Source organism: Pteronotus mesoamericanus, unplaced genomic scaffold (genome assembly GCF_021234165.1).
Source record: "Pteronotus mesoamericanus isolate MK-2021 breed Mesoamerican mustached bat unplaced genomic scaffold, CSHL_Meso_final contig_347, whole genome shotgun sequence".
Taxonomy (NCBI): Eukaryota; Metazoa; Chordata; class Mammalia; order Chiroptera; family Mormoopidae; genus Pteronotus; species Pteronotus mesoamericanus.
This window is the reverse complement of record NW_026555137.1, coordinates 2354100-2378517: the sequence shown is the minus strand read 5'-3', so window position 1 is coordinate 2378517 and position 24418 is coordinate 2354100. Positions and strand designations below refer to the sequence as shown.

Below are 24418 nucleotides of genomic sequence, written 5' to 3'. Positions count from 1 at the left end.
CACTTTGTTTTAAAAGTCATATGAACAAAGACATTACCAGAAATGATAAAACTCCCATCAAGCGGTACTATTCCACCTACTTCCTTGTTTTGGAATAAAATACAAGGTGGCAGAAAAATCTTGCTTTTCAAAACAAGCCATTTATCTCGAGACAGAAGCTTTCCATTTTAAAATTATATTTATGAACACCAACAAACTATAAGCATAAAACAGAAATGTCTAAACATGAGAAAATATACACTTAAAATATTGCCGATAAACAACATACTTTCACTGAACAGAGTCGATAGACAGAGGAGAGAAAGAGAATCTGGAAAACGTTACTACCTTGACTGTGCGCACCCACTGCTGGTAGGGCCTCGGGCTCCCTGGGAAATGTAGAAATAAAACGTCAGGGACTATCCATCAAAAGGAAAACCATCAACCAAGATTTATCAAGAACCAATATTTCTAGAACTTTAAAAGCATATTGCATTTTTCTGCAATGCTATGAAAGAAGCAATCGTATATTGTAAGAAGTAATAAATTGCTCTAATTCTCAGGAACACAGTTAATTACCATTTTTAAGCATAGACACTTTTTCTTTACTCACATATGAAGCTAGTTTTTTAAACTATTCGATTGTCTTTCATTTTTAATATTATCTTCCACGGGGAAAATATAACCTCTCTTTTGAAAGCCAAAATTCCCATGTCTTTCAAACAGATTTTTCAGTATTTTATGTCTATGTTGTTTTGTAAACGTTTTGCCTCTTTTAAGCAATTAGGGTTATTACAAAATGATGTTTCACGTGAACAGTGACAAAAAAAACTAAAAGGGTATTTCAAAACACAACAACCCTTGAGGACAAAAAAAAAAAAAGATTTTCTGTGGATGTTCTATATTAACATGAATTGGCCGCAAATTTGATTTCAATGCGATTAGCCTGGAGTCGCGGTTTGAAACTATTCTCTAGTTAGAAATCCAAATGTGAAAGATATTACCCCCCAAAACTGGGGCAAACGCAGCTTCTAGGCTGAGGGCATCATGGTTACTGGGAAGCTCAGAATGTGACAAATCCAGTCCTAATAAAACCAGCAATCATATGCCCCTCCAAATGCGATAATGCAGTCAATAAGATGGCATCAGAGGGGGGAAAGTGATGAAGCCACACAACTAATCTAAAGCAATGTTCTCTAGCCACTGACTTGAGTTAGATTTCATCTGCCTTCTTGGTTGTTTAAATGCTTAAAAAAGCCAAGTCTCAAGGGCTACTCAGAGCCCATCCAGGACACAGAATGCCTAAAACAGATCTTCTCTCTTTTTTTTAAATTGAGGTATCACGGACATAGAACATGATGTATCTAGCTCCTATTCAGCACTTCCCAGTTCTCAGAAAAAATGTTTTTATCTACATTACATTATTTGAGTTGTGCTTTTTGACTCTACAATTGCTAAAATCGGGTAGGCGTCACCCCGGGAGAGGGGAGTGGCTTTGGAGCGGGGGACCTGGGAATTCGGGCTCCCCCCGTCCTGGCGAGCCGTGATCTGGGACAGACCCTCCGCCTGGCACTACAGCGCTCCGTGTGGGGCCCACCACGTCGCGGGCACACCGCAAACGTTAGCAACTATGATACATAACTTGCCAAAGGAGGACACAGAGGTGATCCCTTATTTGCCCAAGGTCCCGAAGATACAACATCCGGTGTTTTAACTCTTGGCTCGGTCCTTCCACTCGGAAACCCTGCCCCTGAGGACGGATGCACACAGCGGGAAGTTATGCAGAGAGCTCCTCTGTGTCCCTTCAAAGCAACCGCACCACAAAGAAAACGTGCGTGCACACCGCGGACGCCTTGAGAGGAAACAGTGCAGCGAGGCCCACCAGTAAGGGCCCGGAATGAAGGGGTTCGGGGGCAAACAGGAAGTCCCTAAGTGAATGGCTTAGGACCATAGGAAAACATGTGGTATAATTTAGGTAGACTCCTGTTAAAAAAATGTGTAATGGGTACTTGTCTCCTTAAATTTAGTGCTTTTAAGATTGAAGGCTCCTGTTTGCACATTTATGAGACAAGCACATTATTCTTTGAAAATGTTTAAGGCTGTTTTTCTCATAAAAATGAATTTGAATACCAAAAAAATCTCTGAGTCTTTCTGTTAAAGTAACAGGATTTGGGGAATAAAAAGCATTATTAAGAAAATTCTTAATATTATTCTTGTTAATCAAACAAGTAAGTTTCCCATAGTCAAAGCACATAATATGTTTCTCATCTGCACAGACTTTCACTTCAAATATATTTGTTTAAGTTCCAGGAATTTGTAGTTACTTATCCAAAAAAAAAAAAAAAAGTAAATTGATCTAAATTGTTCACTGAGGCCCCCCAAAAAAGACACTAAAACTGGAAATTGACCTACCACCCCTTCAAATTCTTCTGCTACCTCAGTCAGGAAAGGAAAAAAAAAAAAAAAAAGAACTAAAATTAAATGAATACAAGACCGATCAGTTCAGATCAGAAAACCCACGAAGACGACAGTGGCATTCACGGAGAGCAGCTGCACCTTGCCACAGAACGTCGGTCTGAGAAGGTTTCTCATTTTTAAAGTTTACATCATTGGAAGTGGATTTCAGAACTGGTCTTATTTTAAATTTAAAAAAAAAAAAATGTCCTCACCTGCTCCTCCTCCAGCGCTTTGGCATAGACCAGTATCTGTGTTGCACCCTGTTCTACCTGACCTTTCGCCTGTATTACCTTTCACCTCTCTGGCTGTCGTTCCCTTTGTACCTTTCCTGCGAAGATAGGACGCTCCACAAGGGTCCGTGGAAGGAATCCGGGGGAACAGGGATTTCCTTCCCAGTCCTGACCACGGGGACTCCCGGGGCAGCACACGGATTCCGGAAATCTCTGAGCAACCATCGCACTGTTAACCGGCGATCTAGCCTGAGTGTGAATTCAGACGCCTGGTGCGTTTCTCATCAGATCCACGAGGATCCTAAAGCTTCCCCATGGTCACGTTCATTTGATCACAACCATGCGCATCAGCAACAAGTACGGCAGTTTACCAACGGCCACCACAGGGACAGGGAAAGGGGACGTCAGAGACGCTTCTGTGAAAGCTCCTGATTATTTTTGCTTAAAGGGACATTATTTTTTCTTCTGCGTCAGTGAATGGTGATTTCTCTTAGAGTGACCTGTGTGAGGGCTTTATGTATTAAAAAAAAAAACAAACAACCTTCAACAGATATTCGAGAGATGGGAATTCTACTTCCATCTAGATAGAGTAGCAAAGGCTTGGGCTCTGTGTTGTTCGCTGAATGTCTCCTAATGAGGAAGATCTCTTACCACAAGCAAGCCCTGCATTAGGAGGCATTAAAGTGAGCACTTGGAGGTTAAGTAGTCACCTTAGTTTGGACTCGGGCACCACAGGGCCACGTACCCTTGAGCGAGTGATGGAGGTGAGCACGCGATACCAGGGACAGTCATCTAGAGCCTCCCAGGGTGCGGGGGGCGTTAAATGAGATTCAACGTGTGGGGCTCTTATGGGAGCTGCCGCGATGTATTAATATTCAGTAAATACAAATAGTTATTTACCATGAGCACGGTGACTACGAGAGAAAGGGCCAAGTTGTGACAAGTTACTTCTGGGAAGGACAGTTCAATATGATGACACAGACATGCATCTTCCGTCTCACAAACGTCATCCGGATGGCGACGCGCAGCAGCTGACTTCTAGAAACTGTTTTTGGAACTATATCTACATTTTGTTTATAAGTACATTATCAACTTTTATTAGACTACTTATCTTTTTATTTCAAATTCTTAATAAATTTTGCTTTATTTTCTTCTAAGCACCATCCATATCCATCTCTAAGAAAATAACCTGTACTATTGTAATTAAAAAGTTACACTGAACAGCCAGGCATCATTTTTTAACGTACTTCCTTGCTGGATCTACTGGAGTTTCAAATTATTTCCATTTTTAGAAAGAACAAACAAAGCAGTTGGCCTTCAGTTGTACCAACAATGCGATGTCTAAGTCACAGGCCAACCAGTGACCAATATTCTCCTACTCTTTTAAACAGTAAGACCTAGTGTGAAAAATTTAGTGATTTTCCCCACTTCCAGAAAAGCCATTCCCCGCTTCTCTATCACAGAGGACCAATGACTAGAGTGACAGGATTGAACCACACAAAAGGATCATAGTGCCACCCTATTCCTGTCACAAGATGTCATCTTCGATTGCGCAGAGGCCACCAGCCCCACGGGTCCTAAAGCTAATGAGACAGCAGTTATGTAAATGCCCAATCAGCGCCTCCGGCAATTTGTCCGTGAGCTGACAATGTTGGGCTTGTCTGCAGTGAAAAGTAAAAAAGCCTTATTTTAACACAAAAGCTCCATTGAAGCTAAATTTTTACCCAGGAGCGGCAGGGAGGTGGATACTCCACGATGGGCACCTGCTGAGTCAAGTCAACTAAGTTTTTCCCAAAACTGGATTCATTCAGTGAAACGCTGTGCTTCCACCAGGCCAAGGTCACCGCCACCAGGCCAAGGTCAACATGCTCGGGCCACTGTATGTCTTTTAATGAACAAATGACCTCAACAGCTTTTCTAGTTCCATGGTGCAAAAATAAATCTTATTTAAGAATAAAATTAAATTTTGGGAAAGCTGTAGATGAGTACTGTTTGTCTTTTCACGTTTCATTTCTGAATTCTAGCAACTGTTTATTCACACCCAGACTAGAGAACTTTTTTGTTCCAAATTTAACCTACAGAGAGTGGGAAAATGACTGTTATACGAGGTGACAATGAACACATGAAGGGCGCATGCGTGTGTAGTTCGCCCTTTACCTGGTACAACGCTTCATACGTAACAAATGCTCAGCCAGTGCTGGCTGCAGGCACAGGCCAGTCAAGGACTCAGGCACCTCCTGCCAGAGTCAGCACTGTGCACCGGGACGACCAAACAGAGGGTCAGGTCCTGAGCCATTAATTGCCTGGATGAAGACGCCATGGTTTCAATATTTACCTTTCCAAGCAACGCAACTGTTTAATGACATTCACGTTAATTCTATTACGGAAAAGCGGGACGTCGCACGTGCATTACAGGCCTCCCTGGGCCGCGTGAAGGGGAGCCCTGCCGAGGGACGGAAGCCGAGCCGTCCCTCCTGGCGCCGCAGCGGCCCTCGAGCAGGACAGCCAAGGGCTCTGCAGGGCACCCTTGCTCGGCCACGCGGGCGTGAGCGGCGCGCAGAGCTTCCTGTTTGGATGACGTTGCCACCCACTGCCCCACTGCCTCTCCCTGGCCGCCGCGGCCGCCCCGGCGTTGGCTGGCAGCGAGGAGGAGCAGGAGGAGGGGGCGGGAGGCAGGAACTGTGCGTTTCCGTGGTGCCTGTGTCCAGGGATGGTGAGAGATCATCCAAGCGAACAACCGCCCACCCATGAGGCCATCTTAGGGCCTTGGGTGACAGAAACAGGCACAGTACGTGCACAGCACAGCTCTCACAAGATGAAAACGCGTCTCTAAGACACGAAAGATTTAGGAGAAAGCGGTTGTTTATGAAACAGCTTACTATCAGACACAAGTGCAAAAATCAGGACAACTGCTCTCTGAAAAGTACACTGGAAGCCATCTTTACCTCTACAGAAGCCCCCGGAAGTGATCTCTTCTTCAAAGACATCGGAGAAACCCCGTCCTGAGTTTAGCTTTGCCAGCCGGCCGTCGATGAACTGAAATACAAAAGCGTCACAAACGTTCATTTCCATGGATCTCATAAGATTCCATTTTTACTTATAAAGATATTAACGGCAGGCACTCCTAACTACAAACTGTGCCTATACACATACATGTGATGAGGACATTCTCAAACAACTGAAGCAGCAGGCGCTCAGTACACAGCAGATAATGACATAAGTATAAACACGCACAGCACAGACTCTGAGCTCACCAACAGGGGTTGCCGCGGGCGGGAGGGCAGGCGGGCCCTGGGCAGCGTGCCCTGCACACCGCTGAGCGCTGGGGTGCTCACCACGGCCCTGCTGCCCACCCCGCCAGGCCTCGGAGGTCTCGGTCTCCACCCTGGGGCATCGGGGCAAACCTTAGCTTAATGGAACCTGGCTGAGCTGCTCAGCACAGGGCATGACACGCGGAGCATCCCGGAAGCGTTAGTTGTCACGGCTACGGAGGTGAGCCGCACCCAGGAAGACAAAACACCCCTCGTCTACACTCTCACGTCCTCAGGTACAGCCGCGCACCGGTTCAGTCTCACGCGTAACAGGACGTGAGCCCGACGGCCCTAACTCCTGGCACGTGCCCTGACTGAATGAAGGGTCCCAAGTCGGGCTGTGAATGTTAGGATAGTTCAGCTTAAGGCACGTGGACGGGACACATAGAAGGTTATTCGAAACGGTGTTTTTCGCATTCTCAAAGAAGCGGTGGGAGTGGGGAGGACGGCACCGGAGCGCCCAGAGATCCTCTTCAAAATGCAGGCGCCCAGAGCGACGCTTCCACTCTCTGCTCTGCCCCAGTTCGCACCTGTTCCGACAGACATGGCCGGGCAGAATGTTGGGGGTGCGGGAGTAATACTGCGTTTTGAAAATTATTGCTAGGTGATTCTTTTGCTGACCAACGATATATTTCATATCTATGTGCATCACTGAGACTTGGGGACTTTTCATTTCATCCACCTGTGACCAGGATTATGAAAAACCTAGTAGTGCTTTGAGGTTCTCCACTTGTAACGACGGTGAAGTATCTTTGAGGCACTCTCCTACGTAAGAGTCAGAGAACCACACAGGAAACACGTAAGAGATGTTTGAATGGTGGACCAGAAGATTTGGGGAGGAACATAAAATGTTCATTTTCTTCCTGGAACGAATAAATCTACAGTTTTTTCACACGGGAAATTTAAATGTTATCCGGATTAAAATGAAGTGGCTGACAGACAGACACCCTCGCCCTGCCCTAGCTTTTGACGTAGAGGGGTGACCGGCAGAACCCACGGCGGGGCCCTGGACAGGTGCCCGGCACCCCCAGGTGGCGAGGCTGCAGCCGTTGTGGGGCCTGGAGACAAGAGCCACTTACGTGCTGAAGTGAAGAAAATATGGCAAATAAAGCAACACATTCCTGTTCAAATGTGGGTTAGCTCTCTTTGTATTACCATAGATTAATTTGATCAAAAATGTGGCAAGGCAAGTTTAAGGAGACGTAGCCTAAAAGGATAGAGCTGTGGGATTTTTTTTTTTTTTTGACCATGAGCTGCGCCCAGGAAACACAGAGCTCTTTGGGGGCGGGAAGCACAGCTTGCCTATTTCTACAGCCTCGTCGTGCTGGGCTCGCAGGAAGTTTCTGGTAGAACCAATGACCACAACCGTGGCGTCTGGAGCAGCACGGGCCTGGGTCACGACCAGCCGACTCGGAGGCCGTGAAACGGGAGTGCTGAGGGGCGCCTCTGGGGTTCGGGGCGCGGTACCTAAAATAACACGCAGCACCCTTGCCGTAGGCACTGGATGGGCACCGATGGTAAAGTCCACACGCGCCACCGAGCCGCTTCCCGCACAAAGGTGTGCACCTGGTCCACGCCTGCCACGGGCCTGCGGCCAAGAACGCGTGGTTGCTGCCACACAGACGTGCACTGGTGTGGCTTAGGTTTTCAAGTTGAATAATTACAATGTGTGGAACTACTCATTTCATTTTATCTTCAATAAAAGGTAGTAGCTTCTAATGCTGGCATCTTTCTTACACAGAATCAGTGGTTAATTTGTAAGTAAAGCAATTTAAAATGCTTGTGAAATTTGACTTGCACACATTTTCAACACAGCCATAAATCAAACTAAAGTGATCGGATTTGATGGACTAAGTATCATTTTGAAAAAAAATAAGGTGAAGCAGAATGATAAATTTAAAGTAATACATTCCTGATAGTTGGAACAAACTAAGACATCCTTTTAGAGGACTTAATTTCCTTTCAAAGATTAAGGCTACAAGACTTTTTAAAAGGTTTTCATTTTTGTGTTTACTGGAAATAATCCATCCATTTTACTCTGAGTGGAACCATTCAAGTCTAAGAAGAGATAAATCCCAAACTATTTACTGATTGTGCATTTCTGAGGATGAGGAACTACTTCGGGTTACTCAACTGGTGATGCGAGCCAACACAGATTAATCACCCGGTTAACTGCCACGTGTTATCACTGGCTTTGCAAACAATCCTGCCGGTGACAACCAGACACTCACCAACAGACATACTTAGGGAACACGTTTGCTTTTAAAGTCCAAGAAGGCCTTCGTGCGCACACGCGCGCGTCTCATACGCACACACATACAGACACAGGGAGGAGAACTGGGCCTGGGAGAGGGGGCCGCGCGTAACGGTCCTCTTGACTCCGTTTTCTGTTTCTGACTCAATAGCCAAGTGGAGTTGGTTCACGGTCACACACCACCCTGACGACCCAGCAGGGGCCTTCGTCCGGCCGCACGCCGTCTCTGGGCTACGCTGGAAGAGGACGAGTTGTCTTGGGCCACACGTGAGATACAAGGCAACACATAATCACAAAAAACTCTCCTAACGTTTTAAGTACATGTATGAGTTTGGGCCGGGCTGCGTTCACAGCCGACCCTGGGCCGGACGCGGCCCGTGGGCCGGACACCCTGTGGGCCTTTCCCAGCAAGCGAAAAAGAAGAACCCTTCCAGCTACTGCTGCATGGAAATAATTCTGAACTAAAAAAGATTATCTGTGGGAAAAGCTACAACCTCACAATGTGCCTTAACCTGTGGCTCCATAAACAGTCACCCACGTCATTCAGGAAGCTCATCTCTTTAGCGACTGGGAGACACACATTTTGGAAGAATGGGTTTGCAATGCAAGTAGTGACAAGTAACGCAGCTCACAACAATAAAAGCGCCACAGACGTGGCAGAAAATTAGACTGCCGTACATTTTTCAAGGAATTCAAGAGTGCTTTAAGTGGTCTTTACATAAATCTTCACATTTTGCATTTGATTTCAAAAGTGAAAGTTAAAACTCGAAACTAAACCTGCGAAATAATCACAGCAAAACATACATAATTGGAAACCTCAAAACATACCCACAGACATAATTCCATAGTATGGATTCCATAATTTTATTATAAATTATAAGTAAAGTTGATTTAAATCAGGATCTGCATAATTCTTAAGATCAGTAATCTTGTCCCCCTCCAGGGTTGACATCGAAAGAACTGGACTTTGTCAACCCGGCGACATCACCCTACCGTGGGTGACTGGGTACAAGAGAAATGTTGTTAAGCAACAAAACTGTTTCCTGCTCGCTCTGGTTAATATTGACGTCACTCAGCTTTTTCAAAGCGTTTTTATCTTCAAATAACCATGGTGGAAGGAAATTGAGTCAATTTAAAGACATTCCTCGTGGCTTTAAATGCACTTCACTCAGCAATATTGTTAAATGAGAATGAATAGTCATCACTTCAGTTTTTAAAACACAATGAAGGATAAAATAAATATTTTTAACAATGCAATAAAATGTAACGGTCAGACTTGATGACAGGCTTCTTCACAAAAACATGAAGACTCTGTTCTGATCAAAGTCACAGATTCACTTGCATATACAGCCAGTAGGCCCATAAAAATGTCTTGTTCCTCTAAGACACAAAGTGTATGCCTTCCACAGTTCTCGGGCTCTCCACCAGCCAGGGCGCTCCTGGCATTTCCATCTAAAAACCCACACGTTACGCTGTTCATCAGTGTTCCGATGACGTCAGGGGTCTGCACATACGTTACATAAACGTGTAATTGCAACCGACCAATCAAAACTCTGAGCATGACAGTAATTAAATATTTGATTCTTTTAAAAAGCTCAAAAAAAAAAAAAAAAGACTGTCCTGGGCACAGAGGGGGCAGCTCTTTGCGGAGCTGGGCAGAAGGACCCCGCGCCCTTCCGTGAGCTACCCTGAGGCCCTGCACCGAGGCCCGGGGGCAACGGCGCGACACGGCCCCCACCCGCATCCCGTTCCCTGCGGAGGAAACATCGCTGCGTTGCAGAAAATTATCCCGTATCAGCAACCTTTCTTGGACACAAAGATAACTAATCTAATAAAATTAAAGCCTTGCGAGCTAGAAAAAAATACATTTTAAGTCAACCAGAAATCTTTAGCAATTAAAAAAATTTCAGTAAAAAAAAACCAAAACATTACTTTTAAAATATATTAATTACTCAGGGATCTTTAAAATTTCCTTTCTATATAATGCTTTGGGCTAAAAAAAAAAAAAATAAGTAGTCTGATTTAAATATTTCACCTTCTCAATGCTCTGTAAATTTTGACAGGTTAGTGAAAACTACATTAAAGTGTGACAATAAATTAAGTCATCAGATATTTATGGACACCTGCTAAATGCAAGGTGTTCAGTTAGTAGCTGTATATAAACACGAGCTGTTACAACAAGTGGGAATGAGCTAGGTCAGTATAGAGCTTAAATCAAGAGAATGAGGTATGTGAATGAGCAGAAATATATTGTTATTTTTATTTCATTTCGAAGATTAGGTAATCATAGGACTGTTAAGTATAGTAAATTAGCCTACCATGAAATAATGAACAGAAAAATGCTTTGAAGAGTATAAGCAGCCCATTCAGTGCAATTTGTTATTAGAACCAATAATTTAAAACAACATGAATGGAACAATAGTGCCTTCCAGGATCTATCAACACACAGACATTAAATGATTTCCTCCGGAACGGAGTCTGTTGAACATCATGACCAGCGGACCAAAGAATGAATTAATTCAATCATTCAAGAAATATTTAATTGCACGTTCGCTATATGCCAGGCACTTTTCTGGGTGACTAAATACGAAAATGAATGGAACAGACAAGAGCCCAGCCCTCAGGATGCTCCCCAGTCGGCGGGGCTGGGGGTGCCGGCAGGCGCCCGGCGCTGAGGTGGGTTATTTAGTGCCTGAGAAGGCGGGGCCGCTGGGACACAGCTGGAACCAGGAGACGGGGCAAGGACGGGGGCGCGCGGGCCCGGCCGCGCAGGCATCACGGTGGGACAGGCAGCCCAGGCCCCCCAGCCGCGAGGGAGGAGGCAGCCAGCCCCGTGGCGCCCGGGAGCAGGCGTCCAGGAAGCGGGACCGGCGGGAGCAGCAGGGCCGGGCCTGCACGATGCCCAGGCCTCCGGAGGAGCCCCCAGCCCCCAAGCTGCCTGCGCGCCCCCGACCTCGGAATTCGCCTCCTGTCCCCCCCCCCCGACCCCGAGCCCGAGTGACTCAGCAATCCCGTCGCTTCTCCAGCCCACTCGTCCCTTCTGTCTCCATCTTCTCTCTCCTTCAGCTGCCACGCCCGCCCCCCATTCTCTCCCAGCTCCGGGCCTTGCTTCACCAGAAACGGAAACGAGAGACCTGAAGCAATGAAAAGACAAGGCCCACAAGCTCTCCTGCTTCATCACCTGCCACCCCCTGTCCCCTGTCAGAGATTCCGCCTCCCCCCCCCCCGCCCCCCGCCCCCACCCCGCCCGGGCTCGTCCCGAAGACCAACGCCTCTGCCCCCCGCCCCCGCTCCTGAGTGTGGTTTCCCGTCTCCCCTAGCGCTGCCCAGCGGCCCACGGACATGCCCCTCCTCCTCCTGGCCCCGCTCCCCGCCGGCCCCGTCCCTCCACGCCCCCCTTCACATGGAACTCCCATCGCCCGTGGGCACTGTCCCCACAGCCAAGTCCTGGGCTCACTTGCAAGTCCTGTTTTAATGAACTGTCCCAAGCGCGGGACAGCCAGGACCTCTTGCTCTTACGATTCTTCTCCTACCTGGCTGCCGAGATAACCCGCTCAGGGGAGAGGTGTCCCACGTTCTCCTGCTCACCTGGTCACGCGTCTTTCCTGGCGCCCTTTGCGGCTGCCCTCCGCCATTTCCCGGCCCCGGGGCCAGATGTCACCGGTGTTCAGGTGCACGCCTTTGGCAATCTCCCTTGCTCTCCAGCCGAATGGCTTTACATGCTGTCTACCTGCCGCCGGCCCCCGGGTACCTGCCTCCGGCCTGTCTCCTCGGTCTCATCTGTCCAGATGCTGGACCTGAGTGCTGCCTGGACGTCTAGCAGACGTCTCAAACTCATCATGTCCGACGCTGAACTCGCCTTTTCTCCCCACTGTCTTCCCCGTCCCCTGATGGGAACGCGCCACGGCCTGGGCTCCTCCGCCTCGCACACCTCAGACTGAATCTTCCAGAACATACACCGGTCCCAGTTTTAGGACGGACCCATCACCGGGCCAGTTCACGTCGTGTCTTCCACCGCCCAGTCCGAACGGCCGCCCCTTCTCAGGAATCGCCCTCCAAGTCCTCTTCGCCTCTGCGGTCACCTCGATCGCCCTACAGGACGGTGGTCCAGGGCCACCCCCTGAAATCCGCGCTGACTGTCCAGTTCCTGCCTGACCCCGGGGAGTCCCCCGTGCCTGTCCTATTTCCTTCTCCTCATTACTTATCTCTGAACGCGCTACTTAACGGATTCGGTTGACTGCCTCCCCCCGACTACAGAGAGAAGACTCACAGAGACAGACACCCCTTTCTGCTTTGCTCTCCCATGTCGTCCAGCACCAAGCCCATGGCCCCGTGTACGGGGGACGCGCAGATCGTACGGGCAAATGAGGCCGTGGCTCAGGAACACTGAGGCGCACGTTTCTGAAATTTTGGTGTGGGCCTCGTTACGGTATTTCATGAATCATGTGGATCCCTGAGTTTTAATGCAGGCCTGCTGACACAGAATGTTTGAAAGTGAGGCTGAAGCGTGTGCATCTTCAGTGGATTTTGTAGGTCAATCTGACGCAGCTGCTTTGAGACCACACTTAGGAAGACACTGTTTAGGGCACCACCCGAAGTTAGCTACCAAGGGCGCCTACAAACCTGCACCCTCTTGCTGACGTGCTCTCTCGCTGGTGCGCCCCCTCCTGCCGGTGCGCGTCCCCTCCTGCCACTGCGCCCCCACCTGCCGGTGCGCATCCCCTCCTGCCGCTGCGCCCCCTCCTGCCGGTGCGCGTCCCCTCCTGCCGGTGCGCGTCCCCTCCTGCCGCTGCACCCCCCCGCTCCTGCCGGTGCACCCCCTCCTCCTGCCGCTGCGCCCCCCTCCGCCGCTGCGGCTCCGCAGCCCCCCTGGGCTGCGTTTCATCTCTCCTCTCTTCTTGTCACAGCGTGTGCACGACACAGCGGCCCCCTCGTGCCCACCACGCAGCTCACGCCCCAACACCCAGAACTGCGGAACCCTCAGTGCGGCTGGTGCACGTCCTGAGCTCAGCTCTCAGTGACGTACCATAAATAACCAACTCTGTGTCTTTTCTAAAAAGATTAAGAGGAAAATGTAGAAATTTATAAGAATTTATTGTTTATGTTAAAAGCTTTCTGAAATCTTCCAAAACCTCCCGCTTACATGAAAGGGAAATGCTTGGCTTTTGACCCACTCCTTTTATCCAGCATCTTATTAAGTCAGAGAAAGTGGGTCACAGCAGAAAATATAGAGGGCCCGGGCTCTCACAGAATTTTCACTGCACATAATACACCATTACGTGACTGCAGGCTTAAAATTATAGACCCCACTCAATTCAAAACCCAGCAACACTGGACTCCTGCAATTTTTGGATTATCGCTAAATGAGTTCCATTGTATTCAATTTTATCAGCTCGCCATCTACCAAAATTCTCAAAGCATTTTCACGCCTACTCCTTCTGACAGGGAGTCACTCAGCAGTTTTTATTTGATTTCCTTATTTAACAATATTAAGTGCCTGTTACCTATTCGTCATTAAGACACAAAAACACTTTAAAAATGATCTGCAGGTTTACAGAGCCTACAGCTCAAAGAGGAGGCAAACCAATCATTACACAGGCCAAATGGCCATTACACAGGGTGACTCCAAAATGCTAAAAGGAAAGGAATTTACAGACGACTGGAAGGCCAAGAAATGAGGACAAGGGATGTGGGAACTGCATCTTAAAGAAGGAGGGAGTTGGGTAACGGCAGATGGAGAGAGAGTTCCAACCAGAGGCCACGGGACGGGACGGCAAACACGCACTTACTCATGCACTCACTTCCGCAAGGACATTTTAACGGCTCCCTAATTCAAATCCTGGCTCGACCACCTCCCAGCTACTGCGTGAACTCTCAGTAAGTTATTGAACCTCCCTATAGATCTGGTTCATAGCCTGAGAAGTGGCAAAAGCAGAGTATGTACTGACACGGTGATTGTGAAGATTAAACTAGGTTATTAGGTAAAACATGTGAACGGAACCCAGCGTAAGTCGGTATTCAATAAATGCTATGGTACTCACTCACCACCATTGTCCTTCACCCTCCTGCGATGCACCCCTAAACACTGCTGACAATCCAAGTTCCAACGCGTGAGGCATGAAACCACCTTCAGGGGCAGCGAATCCCTCCGGGCGGCGGTGACCAAGGGCGTCTGGGGACGCGTCGGAGAGGGAACCAGGCTGCCGGAGGCCAGGAGAGCGGGGCTTTTGTGTGCCGGGCCTGGCCCCCGCCCTCAGCCCGCAGGGAAGGCGCGGGGTTTGCTCCCCAGCAAGGCTGAGCGCTCTGGGAACAGACCGAAGGGCGGACTGCGGCTGGGCCTGAAACACTGCCGCCCCGCATGAGCCAGCGGCACCAAGACCGGCGAGAACGAGGCCGGCCAGACGAGGCCAAGCTGGGGACGCGGAGCCCACACAACACAGAGAACAGTCGGGAAGTGGAGGCGCGGGAGGCCGGTGCCGGCCTGAGAAGAACATGCGCCCCGGTCAGAGCAACAGGGAGGCACCAGCTCCCAAAAGAAGGGAGGCAAGAGGGTTTGTTGGTGTGCACGTGAACGATGCGTACACACGGGGCATACGCACATGAAGCCACCTGTATGAAGACACATCCTACACACTCACAGTTACCTTTATGTGGGTCTGGGCTAAAGACAGAGTGGGGGCTCAGGACATAGAGGTGGCTGCGGTCTCCCGTAAGCAGGGCCAGTGACACGGGAAGACTCAGAGAGCTGCGGCTTTTAGGGGACGGGGAGAAGGTAGGTGTGACTGTACTGGCCGCGGAGGAAAACCACCAGGAGAGGCAGCACGGGACACGTGAGTCACATCGCAGACAAAAAGAAACAGGAGCCTCACAGCAAGTCCCGTACCGGCAGCCGCGCCGCCAACGTGCCAGCGCGCTGACAGGCGTGGGGAAGGGGATGAGGACTCCGCTGCTGTCACCCTGCCCGTGAAAACAGGGCCTCCCGGGCGGAGGGGCGGCGTGCAGGGCCCGAAGGGCCGCAGGAGGGCGCGGGGGGCTCCGCGGACAGGGTGTGACAGTGCTTTCACATGGGCGTTCTACTGGTGTGTCTTCTTGGCAATTTGTTTAAACTTTTTTTCTTCATTTTGAAATGATTTCAGATTTATGGAAACGCTGCAAAAATAGAAGCAAGTTCCCACTGGCCTTCACCCCGCGTCCCCCCTACGCCGACACCTTATGCAACCACAGGGCTTTGATCAAAAGCAAAAAGCCAGAGCAGGGATAAGGCCGTCAAGTCGCGTACAGACCGCTTTTGGGCTGCAGGGAGGAGACCTAAAGAGAAAGGCTTAAATCCTCGTAAGGCGAGAGAAGGATGGAGCTGTCAGAGCGGCGGACCTGAGGAGCTGCTTCTGGGATCCCTTCCAAGTGCGCTATCTGGAGAGGAGCTTATCCAAGCGGGCCGCACCCGGCTCCGCTCTGTTTATCTCACGGTATCACGGGCCGCGACAGCGGGAAGGCACCGCCGGCTGCGTGACCTCGGAGGCAGACTCTGTCCGGTCACGGAGACAGTAACGGGGGCTCAGAGGGTTCAGAAGTCACCTGCCAGGGACCCACGCCGACTACTGGCCCCTCAGCAGGTTCAAAAATGTGCCTTTTATACAACCCTCGGATAGCTTAAATCATAACAACGTAAGTAATTAATAATGTCATAATAAAACAAGCGAGCAGAACATTCCCTTCCTCAGAAGGCTCGCCGTGCATGCCCCCGGGCTCCCCGCGATCCCTGCAGCCTCCCATGTCCCTCCTTCTTTACCATTTTATTGCACAGACGTTTCCCTAAATAGCACATCATTTAATTTTTCTTGCTGTTGAACATTTCACGAAAGGACGCATCGCATTAATTCAGGGATCAGTTCCTTTCCTTTCATTCATTCACACTGTTTTGCTGCAGCTCATTCGCTTCTCCGGTGTACAGTGTTTTATGGCATGAATATAAAAATGTATTTATTTCGATACTGACGAACAGCCGAGATTACTGCCAGGGTTTTGCTATTATGAGCAATTTTAGAAGATGGTTTGTGGGTGCGTAATCCAGAGTGGAATTCCCGGGTCGTAAAAAATTTGCACATTTAAGTGGCAGGACCAAGGTGTTTTCTGAATAAGTGTTTTCTGTTTTCTTTGTTCATTTTTATTGTTCACTAAATCCCACATACAAGTGAAATCGTGTGGTATTTGTCTTCTCTGACTTAGTTCACTTAGCATATTATCCTCCAGATCCATCCATGCCGTCGCAAACGGTGAGATTTCCTTCCTTTGTACGACTGAGTCACATACGTGTGTATATATATATACACATACACACACATATACATATAGATAGACATGTATATAGCTTGGCACTTTTAATGAGGAATTTTTTAACAGCAAAGTTATTATTACATAATACTTTTGGAGCTCCATGCCACAGATAGCTCTAGAATTACAAAGGAAAGAAAAAATTATTGAAGTCCTATCAAAGATAGGCCTCGGGGTTTAGATAGAGCGCGGAAGGGATCCAAATGTCTTAGGCATTCCTGTTTCGTCCTGCCGTCCTCTGTCACAGGAGGACCCGGGGAGGGCCCCTCTTACCTGCTTGAAGAGCTGGAGGTTCACTGCCGTTTCCAAGAACTGTTTCATGGGACCGGAGCGGTGCTTCACGAAGCTCTCCTCACAGAAAGTGATGGGCTCGCCCTGGAGAGAAAGGGAGAATTTCCGGGCGTCGGCACAAACTCAGGGAGCACCAGCCTCCCTAAAGACGCGCGTGGCGGGTCGTAGAGAAGGGGTAAGACCCAGGCCACACTCAGGGGGCCTCGGCTGGAGCCGAGTCAAACCGACCCCTCCGCATAGCGCTCGGGTCTCAGGCCGGTAGACACAGCCCTTCTAGGACACAGCTTCCTAATGGAAGACGCCTTGGACTCTGGACATCGCTGTTTCACTCCCTCAGTGCAAAAATAAATCCCCTCAAAAGATTTCATCGCCTTCATTTGAATTAGGCGTATTCCGAATAACATGTGTATCTGAAAAAAGTCCAGCAACTCGAAGTGGCCTCGTGTTTATGACAACTTTTTTCTTTTAGGGGAGCGAGAGGGTGTTTTGTTTTCGTTACGTTAAAGGGATTTCCTAACCAAATTTCTACATCTAAAATGTCATTTTTCATCATAGTAACTGATATATAGGCCCTTGACTATACGTCAGGCACTGTTCTAAGTCACTTAATATATCTTTCTAAAAAATACCCCAAATACCATGACCTTATTTTGTTTTCCCACGAGAAAACCAAAGCACCGAAGTCACACACAGGCAGCCCGCCCCCGAAGGAGGGCGGAGCGCAGGCAGCCTGGCGCTGGGCGGGCGCTACGCTCTCGTGGCGTTCCACGGTTCATCCGGGACCCTGGTTTGAGCTCACCGTTTGAAGTCTTAAAAAGTAGCTAACTTGCTACTGGCTAAGCCCTCCCCCAGTGTAAAATAGCCATTATTTTATTCAAATCGCTTTCCAACAACTCTAAGGAGCTGTGTTTGCCTCTGCAACCCACTGCAGGCACCACTGATTTGTCGGCCGCGACTCCGTGTCACAGGGAGAGCGTAAATTAGGCTCCGTGAGCAAAGTACCAGGTTTTCAGAGTTGTCGCTCAGACATCGTTAAGTGCTTAAGTCGTAAAAGAAGTTGTTCTTGGGCAGCACGGAGCCCACATACTTAGCATCTGCCTTTGAAAATGAGTATTTGTACCCCTGTGCTCTCCCTGGCCACCCGGCCACTGTCAAGGCTGGGGGAAGGAAGACAAGTGGCTCGGTGGCAGCGGACCCCCAGGGAGAGGAAACACGCACAGAAATGCGCGGCAGGAATGACAAATGGTTTCCCCAACTCTCAGGTACCCATGCGGTGCCCACACCACCCGTTCCTCTGAGAACATTCTAAGGCTCTGTATCACGTGTTGTCTTCCCATAAGCGTGTGTGGAACGCCTTCCATGCCCCTTCCTTTAGGAGAAATACGACTTCAGGAACTTCATCTCAAGGCATGTGTGACATCATGGCCCACGCCACAGAGAACAGACACGTCACACCTGGGGCCAGAGCAGGAGGCGGGAAGACCAGAATCCCGCGCACGTCCCAACACGTGCTAGCTGGGACCTCAGCGAGGTACAGAAATACCACTTTCCTCATCTTTACAATGAAAAGGGTAGCATTTTAGAGGCTTGTAAAGATTAAATGAAAGAGTTTATCTAAAGGGCCTATCCATGCCTAGAACCCACTGGGCACTCAGTGGTCAGTGACTATTTTAATAGAAATTAAAAAATTATGAGTCTCCCTAAAAATAACAACATAATAAAATAATATATTAAAAGGGAGGAGAGGCATGATCAAGGAAATATGTATAATCAGTTCGCAGACAGAAAGCGCTGTTTAGGTACATTTAGTGTACCTTTAAAATTAAGCTTCGTTCAAAGATCGAGTTGACAGAAAGGTAAAGGCATACGACACGGAAGCACCGTCCCGCCCCCCCCCCCCAGAGAGAACTGCAGCGAAAAGGAAGGAAGAGAACCTCAGGCAGAAACGGGAAAATGCAGATAAATTCACAAGTCCATTTACAATAAAATGTGATCGATAAACATAAAATTCTATGGTGAAATTACGTATTTTCCCACAGATATCGGGAAGCTGGGCTTTCAAGAGGTTTAAAAAAAAAGTCAAAGTCATTGAAATCATGTACTCAATTAAAGAAGGAAGAGGGAAAATGTAGACTGTAAAGATTACTAAGTACTTAAATGTGGCATAATTCAAGCAAAGCGATACTTCTAACTTTCTCTCCTGCACTGCGGACCTGAAAGCAATCTCTCCTTTAAAATCTGACAATTCAAATCAGTCACTGTCTTTGAAACTCATTTTTGTCATCGCTGCTGTTTAATAATCTGAATATGAACACGTGCTATTGCAGTACCGGTGGCTGCCTTCCAGTCTCTCAAAGAACAAGACCTTATAACTATGTAACTTCTGAAGACTCCCCTGTAGGACACATGCATCCTACGTACAGAGCTGTAAGTTCTATAATGCTTTAAAAAATACAGACATATTTCAAAACAAATCAGCCTGCCCACTAGGCACAGATACGGGTCTCGGGACAGCAGCTCCTCGGCCCGCCCCCTTAAAGACGCCGCCCCGTAACTCAGCGGCTCCTCGGAGGTGCCACGAGCCCCGGGTGGGAGCCAGGAGTCAGTACAGGAAGAGTCCCCCCATTCACCTTAGGTTAGTGCGCCCCAGTTTACGGTGGGGCTTACACAGCACTCCTGAAAGGCAGGCGGGTGTAAAGATTCTCATTCCCCAGACGCGCAGGCGGCGGTCTGGGGGAGCCCGGGAGCGGGCGGGGGCTGTGCAGGCAGCAGCGGGGGTCCTGCGGGCGGCGGGCCTCTGTCCCCGCCCCCGCTGATCTGTCGGGCCACGGAAGGGCAGTGAGGTCCTTCCCATGAAGTCAGATTAACATACTGAACCGATCGTTCAGAGGGAGAAACAAACGTATTTTGATGTATACCATGTTGAACACGCTCCAACCTTGGCTACGATTCTCCATGATAACCATTTTAGGACGTTAGAACAAAAAAAGAAATGGTGAAACGAGCTGGAATATGCTAAGCAGATGAGCCCATTATGAATTATGAAGCCAATAAATCTCCAGATAGGGCATGATTTTTGAGTTCCAATGTTTTTAAACGTCCATTTTGTCCTTATTTCTAAACTCATTAAAGTAATAGATCCAATTGTCTGGTTAATTTCTTAATGATGTCAACAAGATCAGGTGGTTTTTTTAAAAAAAAGCATTCACACCATTCATCAGTCACGAGGCAAGTATTCCAGCTTTAGAAAGATAAATTAGGTGATATGCCGAAGAATGTGGGGAATACTAACTCAAGGTTCCTAAAAGACCTAAAACCAAGAAAGTCAAGAAATTGGAGATGGAACATAATGTTTTGTTTTTTTTTTTAAAAAAGCACATTGTTTTGGATTTTAAAAGACCTTTAAGATACCGCTTTAAGGTGTGATGTTGAAAGGCTGGGTTTTGTTTGCCCCACTCCCAAGAACTGTTACAAAGCGGACGGAACCCCACAAAACAGCCGGCTTACGGGCTTGTATCTGAGCGCGTCTCGGTAGGACCCGAACAGGGCGGCCTGCGCCCTGAGGAAAGCCCGGGCCACGCCGTCCCCCGTCGCCGTGGACTGCTTCTTCAGCTTATTTTTGAGGGCCGAGACCTGCGTGACAGGGAGGAACAGTTCAATTAACACCTCGGAAATTGGTCCAGCGAGGTACAAACCCCATGAGCAGGCAGACCGCAGCGTCTGCAGGGCAGCCCCGAACGCGGCCTCCTCCCCGGGAGCTCTCTCTCCGTAACTACCCGGAGCACCCGCTGGCCTGCTAATTGAAACGGAGGCAGGAACCCGGGGAAACGTGCTAATGCAGATCGCTTTCTGCTCTCTTTTTTTCCCAAGGCCTCTTGACATAAATAAGCTTTAATTATTTTACGGTAAACTGCTTGTGAGCCACTTTCCTGCAGATTTTTAGCAATTACGACATGTGTGCCTACTCATTTCAAGATGAAACCAGGTGGGTCTTGTTCATTTCTGCTCTAGAAGGCTGTTTGTCACAGATCCTTCAGGATCGCTTACCATTTATTTTTATTTTGGGAAGTCTCATTTGCATATGTAATTTTCCAGTCATTTGCCGAATACTTTTGACCATTTTTAGATAAAAGGAGGGGAAGGAGGTAAAGTCATTGAGAACCTACTGTGACGGAGAATTATATTATGCAAATGTTATACACTGTCTCATTGACCGTCTTCATGGTCTTCTAAGAAAAGCATTCATGTCCCCTCTGTGAATGAAGAAATAGGGGCTCAAAGATGGGAATCAGCTTGCCCTCACTGGAGAGCTGATCCGTGACAAAAGTGACGTGTAAACCCAGTTCTGTCAGCTGTCTGCCACCGCCACATGGGGAGTTTGACTTCAGTGTCACTGCCTTATGAACTAGTAATCAGATTAAAATATCAACATGTTTAAATTATTCCAATTTCTACTATCTGGGAATTAGAACGATTTTAAAGATTTTATTTCTTTCTTTCTAGAGAGAGGGGAGGGGAGAAAGAGAGAGACACATCAGTGTGTGAGAGAAACGTCCATCGGCTGCCTCTCCCACGCCCCACCCGGGGACCGGGCCCGCAGCCCACGCGTGGGCCCTGACCGGTGGCATTTTGCATTGTGGGACGCCGCCCCGCCCCGAGCCACACCAGCCAGGGCCACGAACTGACATGATTTTAAAAGGGCTCTCAGGTTGATACAATTTTTCCTACATTTCCGTCCTTTAATTTCAAGGTCTGTATTTTAAGGCAGGCACATTGCTGAAGAACAGCCCTTACTCAGATGAACATTTTGTAACCGCGCTCATACTACGGACATAGACTCCTTTTTCCGAGGGAGGTGCCCCGATGTGTACACCACGCGATCAGACAAATTCTGGTTGGACCCCTCCCTCCTCGGAGCCGGCTCGTGTCCCTACGGAACGGCCAGGTATCAAACATTGTCACCTCCCCCTTCCGTATACCCGAGTATATGCAAGGAAGGGATATTTTTATTTTCATGACAGCGGCCCTAACTACTCTTGCCGATGATGATGATGATGGTAATTGAAGTGTCAACCTAATTAACAACTAAACTTTGAATCATGCTAATGAGAAGTGAGCGCGGCATCAGAGGACAGACCAGCTCTACAGGTGACAAACCTTCACAGGGGTGACATTTCCAGTGTAAAGTCACAGCTACTCTGATCAGATCAAAGGCGGAGACCCCCATTGGGTCCAATTATAACCGTGGTTTTGAGCAAACGACTGCGCTGCCGCGCTCATCAGCTATGCAGAAAGCCCTCCGCAGGGCCGCCCCCCAACGCTGTGATCTTCCCCGTTTACATCTGAGCTCCGCAGACTCACATAAAAGTTCAGAGCGCAGTTCATTTAGCCACAAGGTGCATAAGCCAGAACTCATTTAACAGGAAGGTTTTACTATTAAAATCTAACCTCGAAAAAATGCTCATTTGTAGGGAACCCGCACATTCAAACAATAAATATAGCTGAAGGAGGCAGAAACAAACCCTCTGATTTCATGGCCTTTATTCTGAAGTTTGTAATAATGTTGTTTTTTAAGTTTCAGATGCTTTTTAAGAAAAGCCAATGGGAAGGAATATAGTACATGTATGTATTTAATTATTGCCTCCAAAAAAGGCTTGTAATGGAAGTCTTGTCAAGTATTATAAAAAAGTGTATGATTGGGTTATTTTATTTTTTTAATCCTCACCTGAGGTCATGTTTTTCCTTTTTTTCTTTTTTTTTAAGGGAGAGTGAGAGAAAGAGAGAAACATTGGTTGGTTGCCTTCGTACACTCCCTGACAGGGGATCGAACCCCCAACCCTTCGGTACACGGGAAGACACTGCAACCCACGGAGCCACACAGGCCAGGGATGATTGGGTTACTTCAAAATTTTACTTCAGAAAAATTTTTCAACCAAAGATATTTAAAACGGTTATGCCTTATATCTTATAGCTAAAGAAAATTCCTCAAAGAGTATTTTCTCTATGAAACATGAAATTAACCATTCCGTTCTGCACAAGTTAAATGTTTGGAGGACGACCCTAATGCACGTGGCCCCAGAGAAAGCAGGCCACCCGAAGCGCCGCCGAGTGACTGGTCCCCAGGCCGCGGTGGCCGGGCCGCTGCTCAGCTGACCGTGGGCGTCAGTCACGCTGCCGCCAGCCCTTCCGCCCCAACGAGCCTGTCGCTGACAGTGCAGTGGAAAGCGGGAGAGGAGGAGGAAGTACTTGTTCTACAGCTCTGCTGCCAGGAGACCCTGGGGGTGGCGTGCGACCCCAGGCCCGGACGTGCAACTGGTCCAACCGAGTCTGCTGAGTGCGAACTCTACGTTCGGTTTGAGAGACTCGGTGCAGCGAAGGTGAAAAGTCTCATGAACAATGCTTCTTTTGATTGCATGATGAAACAATATTGGAAATAGGTTGGGTTAAATAAAATAGAGGGTCACAATGACGAGTTCTTCCCATTTCCTTTGACTTTTTCATGTGGCTACTAGAACATTTTCAGTTGTCTCCGGGCCAGGCCTCTTCCCCGTGAGCGTCCTGTCTGGTTTCACGCGCCTCTGAGAGACCAACAACCGCTGCCTAGCAGGAAATATGATTACATGTTTCCTTTGCCTATTTCTACACCATTTCAGCCCTTCCAACCGCATAAAACGACTTTGTCTTGACCTGCTCTCGGTGGGTTTTGCCTGTCAGGAGATCTGAGCGGGCTCCTGTTTTCAGAGACCAGAGGGCGGGCGAGGTAAGTGTTTTTGGAATGCACAAAAGAATGCTCAAGAATAGCCTTTAAAAGTGAAGTTGATTTTTAAAGTCAGTTGTGGAGATAAGGCTATGACTCTAATAGAAAACGATGCTGCCAACCGTGCTGTGTGCCTGGCGTTGGGGTCAGGGGTAAATTATCACCAGTTAACATCGGCCCTCTGTGGTGCTAATTAGCTTTTAGCAGTTTTTCTCTATTAAAAAAAGAGAAAAAGGCCGTGTCCCTGTGCACTTTTTCAAGGCCTGGTCCGGGAAACAGCATTTTCTGCTTTAATATCCAAACTTCTAGGTTTACGGAATTAGGTACACCTCTTCCCATGCGATCCTCAGGTTTATACTCACATATAATGGAATTCGAAAAAGCATTTGGGACCCAGTCACGTGGCTATTATCACACAACCCTATTATGTGATAATGAGAAAGTATAAATTTTTTTCTCCTTTTATAGCAAGCCAGCCTCCACCACCAACGGCGAAAGGCTGCTTCAGAACTGACACTGCACTCTATCACATTTGTCAGTCTGCAAATATTTTTCAAGTGTGATTAAGAATTATAGCAGAACAAAAAAAAAAAAGGAGTAAGAAGAATTTCAGAAATAAACACCATTTGATGGCTCTTACAAAACGTTTCAATGCCTTTCCGGCAAGGAGAACTCAGGCCCCTCGGCAGCCGCCCAGCGGGGACCGCGACCGGGAGCTCGCTGCACGTGGGGAAGACCACCGCCCATTCTGCACTTTTACTCTCTTAGCACCAGGGTGACGGTGAAGGAAAGGAGGAAATTCCGCGAG

The 24418-nt window shown here is 48.2% G+C and overlaps 1 protein-coding gene across 7 annotated transcripts in view; it reads right to left on the bottom strand.

Moving 5' to 3' along the window:
• DENND1B (DENN domain containing 1B) overlaps nucleotides 1-24418 on the bottom strand; it is a 142252-nt gene that overhangs the window by 16890 nt on the left and 100944 nt on the right. For all 7 annotated transcript variants that reach the window (XM_054576553.1, XM_054576558.1, XM_054576555.1 and 4 more), the window contains 4 exons: nucleotides 20361-20486; nucleotides 16836-16937; nucleotides 5612-5702; nucleotides 328-368 (listed from right to left, as the gene is read on the bottom strand). In XM_054576553.1, the coding sequence (XP_054432528.1) occupies nucleotides 328-368; nucleotides 5612-5702; nucleotides 16836-16937; nucleotides 20361-20486 (360 nt within the window). The remainder of the gene's footprint in view (nucleotides 1-327; nucleotides 369-5611; nucleotides 5703-16835; nucleotides 16938-20360; nucleotides 20487-24418) is intronic.